Raw genomic sequence first — 18,311 nt, 5'->3', positions numbered from 1 at the left:
TTCATCCTTAAGAATTACAAATGAAGAAAGACTTTCCCTTACTCCAGTATACAGGGTCTTAGCCCACTTCTGTAAGTTAATTGAAGGGTGGGGGTTGGGGATTACTGCATTCACAGACCTAAAGCATTATGGTCTTCTGAGGCCAAAGCCCCTTCCTATGACATCATCAACTCCTTGGATTAAAGCCAGAGAATCCAATCTATCAAGACTTCTCTAGATTAGAGTTCATGGGGTTTGGTGGTGGGAATGAATATTGGCTTCCCCTAGAGACAAGACATGTTATCTACCCAATGCTACTTATCCATACAGACCTTTTGGTCTCATAGTCTTCTTTCTTTTCTTCTCAGGTAATGGCAGATTCAGACCCCTCAGCAGTAGATCTTCCACAGGTGCTAGATCCGGACATAAAATATCCAAGCAAACAAGAGAAATCCTTGCTGGGCAGTGTTGCAGCAATCAAGCCCTTGGCTAGTATTCTTCGCAGCTGCTACGGCCCTTATGGCAGGCTAAAGTTTCTGGTGACATCTCAGGGAAAAACTGTCTGTACGGGCTATGCAGCCACAATCCTTGGAGCCTTGCAATTAGAACACCCAGCAGCTCAACTCCTCAGAGAAGCAGCACAGACTCAAGCTGAGAACAGTGGAGATGGCTTAACCTTTGTGGTTCTTCTGGCTGAGGCCTTGCTTGAGCAAGCTGAAGTCATGGTGCGGGCTGGCCTGCCCCACTCTCATGTGCGTGAAGCCTATGCTCTGGCAACCAATGAAGCCCTGAAAATACTGCCCACCTTGGTTCTTTGTTCTATACATTCTTTGGAAGACCCAAGTTGGGCTCTTCGTTCTGCACTGTATACCCACTCTCTCTCTCACCCTGAGTACTTGGCAAAGTTGGTGACTCGGGCATGTCATAATTCCCGGGATCCTGATGGAAGCTTTAACCCTGAACGCTTGGCAGTTTGTTCAGTACCTGGGGCAGGTCTGGGTGATTCAAGCCTGTTATCAGGATTGGCAGTATATGGAGAACCGTGTGGGAAAATTACAGTTGTGCTTGGAGGAGCCAAGGTTGCACTATATTCTTGCCCCTTTGGCCCTGTTAGCCCCTATACACCCGCTGCTGCTAAGCTCACTTCCCCTGAGGATTTAATTAACTACCAGGAAGGAGAGGAGAGAATGGCATCAATGATAGTGACCCAGCTTGCAGCTAAGGGTATCAATGTGGTGGTGGTATGGGGACAGATAAATGAGATTAGTCTACTGCATGCTGATCAGCATGGCATCATGGTCGTACAGGCAAAGTCCAAGCGGCAGGTGATCCAGTTGAGCCAAGTCATGGGTATAACTATGCTGCCTTTCTTGATGCCTCCCATTGTACCAGGGCAATGTCTTCAGGTATATACAACAGAAATGGCAAAGGGAAAGGCTGTGGTATTTAAATGGGATTACTTATTTGCACCTGCTTTCACTGTGATCCTTCGGGGATCCACGGCTGAAGGACTAAAGGGAGCAGAACAGGCTGTTCATCATGCCATAAATTCTTATGCACAACTGAATCAGGACCCCCGCTTGCTACCAGGAGCTGGGGCAACAGAATTAGCTCTAGCTAAAAAACTTTCAGAACTGGGAAGTCAATTGGAGGGACCTAATGGTCCTGGGATCCTTGCATTTGCCAAGGCTCTTAGGATACTTCCTGTAATCCTAGCAGAGAATGCAGGCGTGCAAGGGGCAGATGTATTGGCACAACTTCAGGGACATCACCAAGCTGGCAACATGGTTATGGGAGTGGGGGGTGAAGGGACAATAAATGTAGCCCAGGAGGGAGTATTTGACTCCTTCATTGTCAAGTCCCGGGGACTACGGGTGGCAGCTGATGTGGTGTTAGAACTAGTGACTGTAGATGATTTCCTGATTGCCAAGAAAAATGGGGAGTTTATCCAACCAAAGGACAGGGATTCTGAATCAAATAATCTAAAACACCACCCAAACTCCCTCAATAACAACTAATCCTTGGAAGAAATAAGTTGGCAACTCCCTCAATAAATTGAGACCGCCAAGGAGGGCAGTACCACACCCAAAATGAATTGTGTACCTCATTTATTCCCTCCACATTTTGTGCCACTAAAGGCACTTATTCTAGAGAAGAATGGAAGGAAAAAAAAATATTTCTCACCTTTCTCCCAGTTTAATTCTTCCTTCGATCCCCAGTGTTTTCTCTTTCACTTCTCAATCTTATAGCCTGCAGCCCTCCCAACTTGCCAAGAATCAGTAACTCCATCTCTCTCCATCTTTGTTTCCTCCTCGATTTTGGGGCATATTTAATCCAAAGCAATAAGACAGTACATTTGCAAAATGAAGAAATTGAACTAGATATTCTTTTAACTTCCTTCCAGCTATAAATCTCATGACCTTTAAGGTATTTACTGGGTGCCTACAATGCCCCAGGTGCTGTAGAGATGCAAAAAGAGGCATATGGAATTCTTGTTATCCAGGCTTTGACAATCTAGTTGGAAAGGCAAACCATACAAGTAGAACGCAATACAAAAACCCTGATAAGTTGAAAAAAACTGATTATATAATCAAAAACCTTGGACCTTCCCGAGAGAGGATTTAGGTCTGGGAAAATTAGGAATTATCCAAAACCTCTCATATACACATGAAAATAAAGGGAAGTGCTTCACCAAAGGGTTAAAAAAAGGGAAGCTAATGGGTTATATTTGGTAGGAGGTACAGTCAGACCTGCTTTTCCATGGTGACAACAGAGAGTGATGAGTTGTAGTAATGAGTACTAATTGTAGGTACAGAAGCTTTTCAGATTTTTAGTTGTCTGTTACCTTCTTCCTCCTAAAGGTGCCTCCTTATAGTTCATTTCCCAGGCATCAAGTGTCTGATCCCTAGAGAGATTAATGTGGAACAGACACATGAATTTCTCCATGTTCTGTGATTGTCTTTATCCTAGCATTGACCATGATTCAGCTTTCACTAAAGCGTTAAGATACTGAATTTTGTCCAGACATCAGAGCAGAGAACTCAAGTTCTCACAGGAATAATCCACTACATCCCTTTCTTCTCCTTCTCTTTCTCCTTTTCCTTCTCTTTTTCTTCTTCCTCCTCCTCCCCTTCCTTCTCCTCTTCCTCTTCCACCTCTTCTTTCTTTTTTCTTTCTTTCTTTCTTTCTTTCTTTCTTTCTTTCTTTCTTTCTTTCTTTCTCTCTTCCTTCTTCCTAACTTCAAAACAAAATTCAGAGTTTGTGGTTCTAGGGATTCTTTTTCTGTGGAAAGTATTAGCAGATAAACTCTTTGGGGGGGGTGGGGCAGAGCCAAGATGGCAACAAGAACTGATCATGTCTTGGGCGCTCTCTCATAAAATTTCTAAACTAAGGACTCTAACTAAATTTTTGAGAGACAGAACCCACAGAGGGACCCAGTGAGGCAGTTCTCCTACTCAAGGTAACCTGGAAAAGAACAGAAAGGCTCTGCTCCCCAGGGTTGGAAGGGCGTCCCACCAGAGGGGTGGCCAGCCAGAGCGAAAGAATTTCAGCCTCCCAGAGGCAGTCCCAAGGCACTGGGAGCCAGTGGCTCCCAGCAGCGGGAGAGTTTCCTGATCTATACCCTGGGGAGCACCAGGCACAAATTGGGGGAACAGCAGGGGGGACTTCTGCCAGAATGAGCATGTGAAGCCCAGCCCTCAGGGCACGCAGCAAGCAGCAGTGTGGCCAAGGCAGTCCTGATCCAGGGCACAGAGCCAGGTGGAGCCCATAAGAAGGAGCCCCCAGGACATGAGCCCATTGAACCTAGGGAGGGGATTGAAGAGAGAGAGAGACTGCAGAGATCTGCCCCTGGAACAGGACTCTGGGTTCTGACCACATTCAGATACTGATCACAGTCCAGCCCCCCCCATAGAGCAGCAGGGCCCCTCCCCACCTCAGCCCTGTGGCAGAGGGGGGCACTTATGGTCATTCACAGACCAGGAAGGAGTACAGAGCCTCTCACACTGAGACCCTTGGAGTGTCACAAAAGCTCAGGAAACACCCCCAAAACAGGCTAAGGCTGGGAAAATAAGCAAGCAGAGAAACAAGAGGAACACCATTGAGAAATATTTTGCCTGTGAGCTCAAGAAGGATTGAAACACTCATTCTGAAGATGAGGAAGCACAAGTGCCTGCATCTAAAGACTCCAAGAAAAACAGAAATTGGCTCAGGCTATGACAGAGCTCACTAAAGACTTTGAAAATCAAATGAGGGAGTTAGAAGAAACACTGGGAAAAGAAATGAGAGAGATGCAGGAAAAACATGAAAATGAAATCAGCAGCTTAGTCAAGGAAATCCAAAAAAATGCTGAAGAAAATAGCATGCTAAAAACCAGCTTAGATCAAATGGATAAAACAGTTCAAAAAGTTAGTGAGGAGAAGAATGCTTTAAAAAGCAGAATTGACCAGATGGAAAAAGAGACAAGAAAGCTCTCTGAGGAAAACAAATCCTTCAGACAAAGAATAGAACTCAGGGAGATTGATGAATTTATGAGAAATCAGGAATCAATACTTCAAAACCAAAAGAATGAAAAATTAGAAGAAAATGTGAAACATCTCATTGAAAAAACAACTGATATGGAAAACAGATTTAGGAAAGATAATTTAAAAATTATTGGAATAACTGAAAGTCATGATCAGGAAAAGAGCCTTGACATCATTTTCAAAGAATTAGTACAGGAAAATTGACCTGATATCTTAGAAGCAGAGGGCAAAATAGAAATGGAGAGAATCCACAGATTCCCCCCAAGGAAGAGATCCCAAAAATCCAACCCCCAGGAATATTATAGCCAAGTTCCAGAACTCCCAAGTCAAATAGAAAATATTACAAGCAGCCAGAAGCACACAATTCACCAAGTCAAATAGAAAATATTAGAAGCAGCCAGAAGGACACATTTCAAATACCATGATGCTGCAATCAGGATTTCACAGGACTTAGCAGCAACTACATTAAAAGCTCATAGGGCTTGGAATATAATATACCGGAAGGCAAAAGAGCTTAGAATGCAGCCAAGAATCAACTACCCAGCAAAACTGAATGTCCTCTTCCAGGGAAAAGGATGGACTTTCAATGAACCAGGGGAATTTCAAATGTTCCTGTTGGAATGGCCAGAGCTGAACAGAAGGTTTGATCTTCAAATACAGGACTCAGGTGAAGCATAGAGATTGGAGGAGAAGGGGAAGATATGAGGGACTTGATGATGAAATGCATGTATTCCTGTATAGAAAAATGACATTGATAATACTCATATGAACCTTCTTAATTAACAGACTAGAAAGAAGGAGCTTTTATAGATGAAGCACAGGAGAAAGCTGAATTTGAAGATAAAATATGGTGTCAAAATGGAGTCAATAGAAAAAGGGAAATGTAATGGGAGAAAGAAAAAGGAGAGGGGGAATAGGCCAAGATATTTCATATAATAAGATTTTTTTTTTATTACAATGAGCTACTGCAATGATATGTAAGGGGGGAAGGCAAGGGGGAATGAGGGAATCTTCACTCTCATCAGAGGTGGCTAGGAGAGGAAACAGCATATATACTCAATGGAGTATAGACATCTGAAGTAAGAAGAAGGGGGGGGGACAGGAGGAAGGGGTGGGGATGTGAATGAAGGAGAGAGGATGGACCATAGGGGGAGAGTGATCAGATATAACACATTTTCTTTTTTACTTCTTGCAAGGCAGCTGGGATTGGATGGCCTGTCTGGGACTATAGGGCCAGGTGGATGCTTGGCCTAAGGGGTGGTATGGGGGCTCAGGGAGCTCTTGGCCCTAGGGCCAGGGATCTGTCTGCTGCACCACTCAACTACCCTACAGCAGAGTCAGAGTGAAAGGAGAGAGAAAATATAGTACATGGTAGTGGAGAAATACGAAAGGAGAGAGTTGCGATCAGCAATGGCAGTGGTGGGAAAATATGGAAGTAACTTTTGTGATGGACTTATCATAAAGAATGTGATCCACCCACAACAGAGTTGGTGGTGTTGGAACACAGACTGAAGCACATTTATTATCATTATTATTATTATTATTATTATTATTATTATTATTATTATTATTAGGGGGGTACAGGGCAAATGGGGCTGGGTGGCCTGCCTGGGGCCACATAGCAGGGTGATCATTGGGTGTCTGAGGCCAGATTTGGACCTGGGTGTTCCTGGCTCAAGGGCCAGTGCTCTGCCTGACACCCAGCTGCCCCTACTATTATTACTATTTTATTTTAGATCTTTTTTTTCTTTTTTTGGTTTATGCAGGGCAGTGGGGTTGGGGTGTCTTACATGTCACACAACTGGGTGATTGTTGGGTGTACAGGGCCAGATATGGGCTTGGGTGCTCCTTGCTCCAGGGCTGGTGCTCTGTCCACTGTGCCACCTGGCCATACCTACAATTACTACTATTATTTTTTTAATTTTAATTTTAATTATTTTTCTCTCCCCTTTACTTTATCGCTCAAGTGAGTCTATATTTTTTGGGGGCAGGGGGTATTTTGTGTACTCTGAATATTTTATTAATGTATAAAAAATTGTACAAAATGAGGATAAATAAATATTAAATTAAAAAAAAGAAAGTATTAGCAGGTAGAATTTTCTTTTATTTGATATTTTCCAAATATCTAGTGTAACTACATAGCTTCTGGTTAATTCTAATACCAGCTTCATAAGGAATCAGGGAAGCTGGCAAGGAGTACCAAGGGAAGAAAAATTGGATTCAACTATTTCAATGTGCATTGTAAGGATCTGGTTGCCTGTCACTGATTGGGTGGAGTGGCAAGGAATCAGTAATTGAAGATCTTGGGAAGAGAAAAGATGATAAAACTGTTAAGGGAAGGAAATCTATATCAAATTTCACTGGTAAAGATATTTAAATGTTTAAGACTAAGAATCAATCCTAAATGCGTAAGTATGCAAAGGACATAAGTTTCAAAAGAATAGCAAATTCTCAACTGTATAAAAACATGTTACAAATCACTAATAAGAAAATTTCATATTTTAATACGCCAAGTTTAGAACTTACAGTATATGAATTGGCAAGACAGCAAAACAGGGCAGTCTAAGTTGATGGACTGTAATTAGATATACCAACAGGTTATTAATGTAGCTGTGAATTGACTCATGCATTCTGAAAAACAATTTGAAATTATGTGAGAAAAATGGCCAAATTATATGATTTTGAGAAGGTAGAACATATATATATCTTAAGAGATCAAAACTATAAAAAAAGGGAGTTCAAGTTATACAAAAATATTTATAGCATTTTTTTATGGTAGCAAAAGATGGGAAACAAAAGTATGTGACCATTGATTGGAGAATGACTGAACAATTTATATTTTGTTAAAGTAGTATTTTTATGTAGTAAAATGATCACTGAAATATCCAGAGATATGTGTGAAGATTTGTATGAACTGATGAAGACTGAAATAAATAGAACCAGGGAAACTATGCTTTTTGATTATAACTATGTAAGTGAAAAGATCAGTAAAAGAAAACTGAAAAACAGTTATTCTTTCCTCTTAGAAAAGAAATGGGAGGGGTGGCTAGGTGGTGTAGTGGATAAAGCACTGGCCCTGGAGTCAGGAGTACCTGGGTTCAAATCCAGTCTCAGACACTTAATAATTACCTAGCTGTGTGTCCTTGTGCAAGCCACTTAACCCCGTTTGCCTTGCAAAAACCTAAAAAAAAAAAAAGGGAGACTACTAGGGCAGAATATTGCATATGTTACAAGATTTGTTTACTAAGTGCATTATATTTTACTTAACTATTTTTATAGGAAGAGTTTAATTTAGGGAAGTTCAGTTTAGGGATTGATATCCAGAAATTATCATGATATAAAAATGAAAGGCAATAATAAAACTAAAACAAAAAAGTTGAAGTAAGAGTTGGGAGTAAGTTTATAATATCTTTGCACCATATATTATGTACTTATCAGAACTATAGGTAACACAAAACTAAGAGAATCAGCTTTGGGGATAAAATGAAATGTAATGGGAATAAATTTAGTATAAATTTCAAAAAATCAATTTCAGAAGTACAAAATAGGAAGTATTCATTCAGAGACAAGCAGCCAGAAAGAATTGAGATGTATGCAAAGCTGTCAGCACAAAATTATTCAAAGGAAACAAGATAGTAGTTCTCTTGAGAGGGATCTGAGGAATTTTAGGAGGCTACAAACTTATGAATCAAATGGGTGATATGGGAAAGAAGAGGAAAAGAAAGGGAAGAAAAGGAAAAGATAAGAAGAAAAGATGATGATCATGATTTAGGAAGAACACTAATGAGGTGGAGAACTCAGAAGAAAGGCCCTCAAGAAGAGGGCACCCAAGGGGGTGAAAAGGTAATTCAAAATAATGGTTGAAGGAACTGAAGTTATTTAGCTTGGCAAAAAGAAAACATAATGGTGGTTGTCTTCCAGCATTTGTGGGGTTGTCACATGGACATGGAAGCAAGATTTGATTTGTACTGTTTGACCCCAGATAATAGACCAAGGAGAACTTGGTCAGAAATTGCAGAGAAACAAATTAGGAAAAAGTTGCAGAATAATTAAAGCTATCCAAAAATGGAATGGGCTCTTCAAGTTCTTCCTTATTGGAGGTCATCAAGCAATGGCTAAATGAACATTTGTCAGATATGTTGTAGAGTCAATTCTTATTCAAGTATTCATTCTACTAGAGTCCCTCTATGTTCCCTTTGGACTCTGAGACTCTGATTCCATAATTCCTCCTGTTATAACTATGTAATTGTCACATCTATTATCAAGTTTCCAGACAAATGTGTATTTCTAAGCTAATATTAACTTCTAATACTTTAGGGAAATAGTTATAGTTTCATGTGGACATCTCAAGATTGCAAAATTTACTTTAGCTGATACCCAACACACAATAAGTCTCTGACAGGTTTTTTATTCTTTCTTTCATTTATTCAATTGCTCATTCTGAAACTGGTAGCCAGAAAGAACTAAGGTGTATGCAAGGCTGTCAGTAGGAAAATATTCAAAGGAAACTGAAGTTAGATATACCTGAAAAGAACTGGGCATGGGGTTTACAAATAAATTACCTGAAACCAGAGTACCTAGATTCAAGGAATGGAAAAATATCACCTAAGGGAGAATGAAAGTGTTTTAAATGACATGTTTTAGTACTAATAACAAACTTTTGCCCACATGAACAAATTTTAAATACACACAACTTCCTGTATTTCTTCTGTGTTTTAGGGAAGGAAACTTAAATTTGCAGTAACTTATTCATTATCCCTCATTTGCTACCAAAAGGACCTGGAATCACTGATTTGAAGGACTAAGTAAGAATAACTGCCTAACCAGGAAGATTTGATGGGGGGAGGGGAATCTTCCCAATGGGAAATTTTATATAACATAGAACATACCATTTAATACAATGTCTCTTTAGAAGTCTCCTTTTGAGTTAGGGTAACTCATTAACATTATCCAGAGAGAAATACTGAAGCTCTGCAAGTGACAAGAATATATTCCTTAATCTCTAACTGAAAGTAGAGCACAATAAACAGCTCAGATTTATGAATAACTGATTTTTGAAAGAGCATTTATAAAAAAATTAATGCTACAGTTAAGGCATTTACCTGCATTGTAAAACATAAAATTAATTATCTATATATTTCCTCAGAAAGTTGTGTAGGCCAAATCAATGAACAATTAATGACCATTATAACATAACAAGAGTCATTCTTATATGCTTTGAGATACTGGAAAGGTGATATTTTAATGTCTCTGAATAGCAAATCATTCTTGAAGATTTTTCCTAAACATACACAGAACATAGGAATATGAATAAAACTGTTATATTTAGTAGGTTTTACTATTTGTTTTTATACACCTATTGCTTCATTTTGTCTCATCTTCTGTAATCATAAGTTTACATTTAGCTTTATTCAGTTTTTAAAATATTACTTTCCTTTTTATTATGCTTAGTTTTGAACTCTGATTTGTTACATACTCTTTTTTTCCAAAAATTCCATTTCCTTATAATCTATTTGCCAACATCCAGGATGGATTTATTTCAACAAAACAATATATTCCTCAGGTGCTTCCCATCCACCCCCCTTGATATCCCTTGAAAGCTTTTACCCTTGTATAAGAAATAGATATCTGAGAATACTTGACAAAATCTCTCATTCTAGCAAAACTGCTTTAGAGGGTTCTAGAAAACCAACAAACTCTCTGTACTCCAAGTCAGGAAATATTATGTCCTTGTTTGTGCCTTTGATTCCAAGTTAGGGGTAGGGGGAGAGAAAAACCAGGTTGGGGGGAAAATCTAACACCAGATTCCTTAATCTGACTAATTTGATGCTTGACAATTCTGGACTGAATTCTTCAAAAAAAAGCTAAAGGAAAATCATTTCCATGTATAGATTTCTAGTTTTTAGAAATGCAGTTATAGGGGGCAGCTAGGTGATGCAGTGGATAGAGAACCAGCCCTGGAGTCAGGAGGGCCTGAATTCAAATCCAACCTCTGATACATAATAATTGCCTAGTTCTGTGACCTTGGGCAACTCACTCTTAACCCCATTGCCATATATAAATAAAAATTAGTTAAAAAAAAAAGGAGGGGTGGAGCCAAGATGACTGCATGAAGGTAGGATTTCCTGGAAACTCATTGACTCCAAAACTGCAAAAGTCATCAAATTATGACTCTAGCTAAAATTTAGAGGGGCAGAGTCCCCAGAAAGACTGAGTGATGCAATTTCCCAGTCCAAGACATCTTAGAAGTTCTGCAGGAAAGGTGTGTTCCAACTGGGACTGGGGGTTGGAAACAGCCACAGCACAGCACAGCTGGGCTGAATGCCTGGGTCCATGGCAGAGGTGAAGGTTTCCAGGATCATCAGGGATGGCTGGAATGGGTGGTGAAAGAACTCTGCCACACCAGAGTGAATGTGGAGTGCAGTGCCAACCTCAGAGCAGCCCTGCAAGAGAGAACCTGCAGCAAGAGTCAACAGAGCCACCCAGCACAACCAGAGCTCTGGGGTAGGACTGAGCTGTTTTCCCACACTCAGAGATCCAGGTTGCAGTCTGGGCCCTCACAACACCATCATAGCTGAGTAGGGACCATCTTCACAGCTACAGGGAAGGGGGGGGGGCCTGAACACAGGAAAGAGAGCAGTCAGAGCCTCTCATCAGGCCTTGGAGGAATTAAGGTCCCTGTGAGTTGTCCCCAAAACACGCCAAAGTCTTGGAAATTCAGTAAATCAGTTACAGGCTGAGGAAACGAGTAAACAACAGAAAAAGAAGAAGCTGGTCCCATGGAGGAACAAAATACATACTCAGATGATGAGAAAATCAAAGCTTTTGTATCCAAAACCTCCAAGAGAAATATAAAATAGGCTTGTTAGGGACAGGCTCAAAAAGACTTTGAATAGCAATTAAGGGAGGTAGAGCAAGAATTGGGAGGAGAAATGAGAGTGATGCAGATAAATCATGAAAACTAAGTCAGCAATTTGGTGAAAAAATACTGAAGAAAATAACATATTAAAAACCAGTTTAGGCCAAATGGAAAAAGCAACACAAAAGGCAAATAAGAATAATTCCTTAAAAAGGAGAGTTGGCCAGCTGGAAAAGGAGATAAAAAAGCTCTCTGAAGAAAATAACTCCTTCAAATGCAGAATGGAACTAAAAGAAGCTGATGACTTTGTGAGAACCCAAGAAGACATAAAACCATTACCAAAAAAACACCAAAATTAGAAGAAAATATGAAATATCTCACTGGAAAAACAACTGACCTTGAAAACAGATCCAGAAGAGATAATTTAAAAATTATTGGGCTACTGGAAAGTCATGACCAGGAAAAGAGCCTAGACTTCGTTTTTCAAGAAATAATACAGAAAAATTGCCCTGAAATCCTAGAAGCAGAGGATAAAATAGAAATTGAGGGAATTCACCAATCACCTCCTGAAAGAGATCCCAGAATAAAAACTTCCAGGAATATTGTAGCCAAACTCCAAAAACTCCCAAATTAAAGAGAAAATTCTAAAAGCTGCCAGAAACAAGCAATTCAACTAATTTGGCTCTATAGTCAGGATTACACAGGATCTGGCAGCATCTACATTAAGGACTCATGGGGGCTTAGAAAATGATATTATGAAAGGCAAAAGACCTTGGTTTACAACCAAGAATCAACTACCCAGCAAAACTGAACCTCCTCTTTCAGGAGAAAAGGTGGATTTTCAATGAAACAGGGGGCTTTCAAACTTTCCTATTGAAACAACCAGAGCTAAACAGAAAGTCTGATCTCCAAGTACAGTGCTCAGGTGAATCATAGAGGGGGTGGGTGAGAAGAACTAATTATGAGGAACTTAATGATGTTCACCTGCTTGTATTCCTGCTTGAGAAGAAGATACTGATAACTCATATAAACTTTCTCATTTATAAGAGCTATTAGGAGGAGCATATATAGACAAGGTACAGGAAGGAGCTGAATATAATGGTATAATATAGTAAAAAATGGAGTCATTGAGTGATAAAGGAAAGTACTGGGAGGAAGAGAAAGGAGAGGAAGAAGGGGCTAAGATATTTCACATAAGAGTCAAGAAAAAGCTTTTTCAATGGAGTGGAATGGGGGAAGGTGAGGGGCCATGAGTGGGCCTTCATTCTCATCAAAAATGGCTCAGAAAGGAAATAACATACACACTTAATAGGGTAAGATCTATCTTACCCTAGAGAAAATTGAGAGGAAAGGGATGGGATAAGTGGGGAATGGGGCAGGGGATGAAAAGGGGAATAGGTGATAAAAGAGAGGGAAGATCATGGGAGAACAGGATGAGAATGAAAGGGATGAGAGTAAGGAGGAATAGAGTGGAGAGAAATACAATTAGTGATAGCAACTGTGGGAAAAATATTGAAGCAACTTCTCTGGTGGCTATGATGGGAAAGGCAACTCATCCCAGAGATAAAGCCATTGGAATCTAAACACAGACCGAAGTATACTTTTTTCTCTCTCACCATTCTTGAGGTTTCTCATCTTTTTTGTGGGAGGGAGGTTTATGATTACTCTCACAACAAGATTATTGTAATAATATAAAATAAACAAAAAACATTAAAGTGCAAGATTAAAACAAAAAAACATTTAAAAAGAAATGCAGTTATAAAATTTCCAGTGTCAAGATGGCAAAGTGAAGAAGGAACCCTCTGAAACCTTCCCCAATTCCCCTCCAAACAACAAGAAAACTGTCTTAGAATTGATCTAGGTTCAGGAAAGCAGCTTACTAGCAAGATAGAAAAAATCTTTCTCACTGGGATGGGAGGGGAACAAGGTCCAAAAGTGCAGCAACCAGCCTTACAATAGTAAAACTGCAGCAAGATTCCAGGCCAGGAGCAATCCACCACTGAAACCCAGACCTCTGCAAACCAGCAGCCCTCTAGACAAATGATTATCTCAATAGGTACAGAAAAAGCCTTTGACAAAATACAATCCATTCAAAATTCATATTCAAAACACTGGAGCGGATGGGAATAATTGGAGTATACCTTAAAATGATAAGTAATACTTATCTAAAACCAAGAGTAAATATTATCTATAATTAAAATAAGTTAGAAGCTTTTCCAGTACAATCAGGAGTTGAAGCAAGGATACACATTATCATCTCTATTAAGTAATAAGGAACTAGATATATTAGCTGTAGCAACAAAAGGAGAAAAAGAAATTAAAAGAATTAGAATAGTCAATGAAGAAACAAAACTATCACTCCTTGCAGCTGATATGATGCTATACTTAGAAAATCCAAGAGAATCAACTAAAAACTGCTTGAAATTATTAACAACTTTAGAAAAGTTGTAGGATATAAAATAAAGCTACATAAATCATCATTTCTATACATTACCAGCAAAGACCAACAGCAAGAGCTAGGAAGGGAAATTCTATTTAAAGTAATTGTAGACAACATAAAATACTTGGGAATCTACTTTTTGAGACAAACCCACAAATTACATGAACATAGTTACAGTTTTCCCAGCAGGTTTGTCAAATAATACTTATCCCACAGCTCTTCTCAATAGTTCAGTGATCAACTACAATTCTGAGAGACCTATAATGGAAAATAGAATCCACATCCAGAAAAAAACCAAAGATCTATGGTGTCAAATGCAGAGCAAAGCATACTATGTTCACTTTTCAAAATTTCTTTTCTGCTTTTTTTCTTTCTTTCTATGTTTTCCACCTTGGTTCTAACTCCTCTTTCACAACATGATTAATATGGAAATGTGTTATGCAATTATACGTGTACAACTTATATCAAATTGTTCACAATCATGGGTGGGGGGAGAGGAGGATGGCAGAAAAATGTGGAACTCAAAAGTTTAAGGATGGGGAGGCTAGGTGGTGCAGTGGATAGAGCACCGGCCCTGGAGTCAGGAGGACCTGAGTTCAAATGTGAACCCAGACATTTAATAATTACCCAGCTGTGTGACCTTGGGCAAGTCATTTAATCCCGTTGCCTTGCAAAAACTTAAAGAAAAAAAGAATTGATATTGGTTGATTTAGGTTTGGTTTTTTGTTGTTCTTTTTTTTTTTTGTAAGGCAAATGGGGTTAAGTGGCTTGCCCAAGGCCACACAGCTGGGTAATTATTAAGTGCTATGAGACTGGATTTGAACCCAGGTGCTCCTGACTACAGGGCCAGTGCTCTATCTACTGCGCCACTTAGCCGCCACCTAGCTACCCCCTTGATATTGCTTGAATACAGACCCATGCATGCTATTTTTAATCCCCCCCTTTTATTCTAACCTTCCTGTAGAAAATGACTATAATGGAAAAGCTTTACATAATTGCTTTTATAACCTAAATCTGATTGCTTCTTAGGAAGGGGGGAGGAGAGAGAGGAATAGAATTTGGAACTCAAAACTTCAAATAAAAATGTTTAAAAATTGGGGGGGGGGGAGAAAAAAGAAAAGCAGTTATAAAATGGGGAGGATAGAAAGAGAAATTCCATTTAAAAGTAATTGTAGACGATATAAAATACTTGGTAAAGGCATCCCCTCAAATACTTCCTCCAGTCACATAGTGCCTACTTAGCGTAAGATCCTGCTCCTTTACACAGTATAGTCAGGCTTATTATTTGAGAAACTGTTAATTCTGAGTCCAGTAGTACAGCCCATTCAGAATACAAGGTCAACTAGGTGTGGTGGCCCATACCTGTGATCCCTACTGCAGAGCCTGTGAAAGCAGTGGAATACTTGAGCTCAAGAGTTTCCATCTGCAGTAAGACTAAACCTATTGGATGTCCACACCAAATCTAACACCAATACAATGAGCTCCATCAGAGCAAAGTGCCTCCAGTTTGCCCAAGGAGGGACACACCTCCAGGAATAAGTCAAAACTCCATGTTAATCAGTAGTGGGTTCAAGCCTGTAAGTGTCCCCTTCTAGTTTAGATGAGATAGGAATAATTTAAACACACACAAGCACACCCACCCTCACATGCACAAGCATATAATGTTAGATATAGCCCTCTTCACATAAAATCTGATAGACTTGTGATAAATTAGATGAGTAGAAACACTAAAAGAACTGGTAATTCCTGAATATACTCTAAATAGCAATTTGGAAATATTGTAGAGTGGTTCTTTTTAGCAGCACTAAATTTCTATGGGAAATGAATAGGAAATAATATTCCTATCACTTTTTTATTGATATTTTATATTTCCAGTTACATGTTTTTCAACATTCATCCACAAATATGTGCATATTTTTAAGTTACATAATTTCCTTCCACCCTCCTTTCCCATCCCCCTCCCCCAGAGTCTATGAATATTGTACATACACATTTGTGTTTTACATATTTGCAGATTAGTTATTTTCTGTATGAGGAATTAGGAAAAGAAAGAGAACCATGAGATAGGAAAGAAATACAGAAGAGAAGTTTTTAAAAAGTGAATGTAGTGTTCATTCAAATTCTGTAGACTTTTTTTGTTTTGTTTTGTTTTTCTTCCTCTGGATAGGGATATCATTGTCCATAGACCATCTAATAATGTTGTCCTAGCTCTCTGAACTGCTGAGAGGCATTGCATCCATCAAGGTTGATCACCTCACAATGTTGTTGTTAATGTGTACAATGTTCTCTTGGTTCTGTTCCCTTCACTCGGCATCAGTTTCTATAATTCATTCCATGCTTCTTTAGAGTACAACCATTCATCATTTCTTATAAAACAATAGTACTCCATAATATTCATAAACCATAACTTGTTCAACCATTCCCCAGTTGATGAGCTTCCCCTCAATTTCCAATTCTTTGCCACTACAAAAAGAACTGCAAAAAAAAAAAAAAAGAACTGCTATGAATATTTTGGGACATGTGGGACTTTTCCCTTTTTTATGATTTCTTCTGGATATAGGTCTAGTATTGATATTGCTGGGTCAGTGGGTATATAATTAGTTTTATTGCTCTTTGGGCATAGTTCCATATTGCTCTCCAGAATGTTTGGATCAGTTCACAACTCCATCAACAATGCATTAATGTCCCAATCCTTCCACAGCCTCTCCAATATTGATCATTTTTACCTTTTTGCCATCTTAACCAATCTGATAGGTATGAAGTGGAACCTCATAGTTGTTTTGATTTGAAAATTTGATTTGGAATATTTTTCATATGATTTCATATACCTTTAATTTCTTTATTTGAAAACTGTCTGTTCATATTCTTTGACCATTTATCAATTAGGGAATGACATGTAATCTTATAAATTTGATGCCATTCTCTATATATTTTAGAAGTAAGATCTTTTTCAGAACTTCTAGCTTTGAAAATTACTTCCCAGCTTTCTGTTTTCCTTCTAATTTTGACAGTGTCAGTTTTATTAGTGCAAAATCTTTTTAATTTAATATAGCCAAAATCATCCATTTTGCAATTTAAAATGTACTTCATTTCTTGCTTGGTCATAAATTTCTCCCCTTTCCATAGATGTGACAGAGTATTTCTTGGTCTGTTAATTGGTCTATGGTGTCCCATTTTATGTAAAAATCCCATACCCATTTTGACCTTATTTTGGTATAGGGTGTGAGATGTGGGTCTGTGCCTAGTTTTTGCCATACTATTTTCCAATTTTCCCAACAATTTTTTGTCAAATAGTGCATTCCTATCTCAGAAGCTAATGTCTTTGGGTTTGTCAAACAGTAGATTACTGTAGTCACTTATTACCATTTCTTTTGAACCTAATTCACTGGTCCATTACAAATCCATTACTCTATTTCTTCACCAGTACCAGGCAATTTTGATGACTGCTGCCTATCAGTTGTTGCAAAACTAAGACAAGAATCTTCTGGCCCTTTAAGGATGAATCAGTCGTGAAGGATTCTTCTCACATTAGAAACCATTTTTAAAGGAATACCCACAGGCATTTCACTATCTTTATTCCATTTTACCTTTCCAGTCTTAACTTTTTACCCCTTTCCTTCCTTCATGCTGCTATCCAGCCAACTACTCACTGCCCACTACCATTCTTTTCCTGCCTTTTCTTGGCTTCTTGATTTTGCAGTCTAGAGAGAAGATTACCCTAGTCCCCCCCCCCCCCCCCCCCGTTTCAGCCTGCTGAATCTTATTCCTTTAAGACCAAATGTGGATGTCATCTCCCATAATGAAACATTTCCCCCAGTTAAAACTAATGTCCTTTGCACCATTTTTGTTTATTTGTTTAATAGCCCCACTCCCATTTTATAATCTTAAACTTCCTGAGAGTAAAGGTTAAGCATAATAGTTTCATCTTTGTATTCCTAGCTAATACAATGTCTTACATATTGAACGCCTGTTATTTGTTACATTGAATTGAATTCAATTGAATTGCATCCTTCCCAACTGCAATGTCCAGATAGATAGCTCCATCTCTAATGGTTCCTCCTTGTGCTTCACCCCAACTACAATTCTTCATTCTATCATAGAATTCATTACTAATGAGTGCAGTTACATATCTCTTTTTGCAGTGACTTTCCCAAATGTAATCCCCAACTGCTGCTCTCCAACTGTTGTTTCTAACAGCCTAAGAAGTTTCAATTTCACAGTTCTTTGCCTTTGTCCATTCAAAGATATACTACTGCTTCTTGAATAATAATATTTCACACATATGGCACTTTTACTCTTTCAAAGTGGATTCACTTACATTCTCTCATTTGATCCTCATAGCAACCCTGAATGGTAGTTAGAAACAGGCATTATTCATCCCATCCAGCCATCCACCCTGGGTTTCTTACCATCTGCCCTTCTGCTGCCATGTCTTACCATCCTTTGCCCCACCCACTTTCTACCTCTACCTCTGAGAACAGTAACTGAAGCAATATAACCATTACTCCTG

At 38.9% G+C, this 18,311-nt stretch overlaps 1 protein-coding gene across 1 annotated transcript; it reads left to right on the top strand.

Annotated features, from left to right (window-relative positions):
* Positions 1 to 2,309, top strand: CCT8L2 (chaperonin containing TCP1 subunit 8 like 2). Its single transcript, XM_074195089.1, has 2 exons — positions 1 to 71; positions 348 to 2,309. The coding sequence occupies exon 2, from the start codon at positions 351 to 353 to the stop codon at positions 1,995 to 1,997; it is 1,647 nt and encodes a 548-aa protein (XP_074051190.1). The 5' UTR covers positions 1 to 71; positions 348 to 350; the 3' UTR covers positions 1,998 to 2,309.
* Positions 2,310 to 18,311: the final 16,002 nt, after the last annotated feature.

Source organism: Macrotis lagotis, chromosome 7 (assembly GCF_037893015.1).
Source record: "Macrotis lagotis isolate mMagLag1 chromosome 7, bilby.v1.9.chrom.fasta, whole genome shotgun sequence".
In the NCBI taxonomy this organism is placed as follows: Eukaryota; Metazoa; Chordata; class Mammalia; order Peramelemorphia; family Peramelidae; genus Macrotis; species Macrotis lagotis.
The sequence above is the reverse complement of the archived record's forward strand: the minus strand, read 5'-3'. Positions and strand labels throughout refer to the sequence as shown.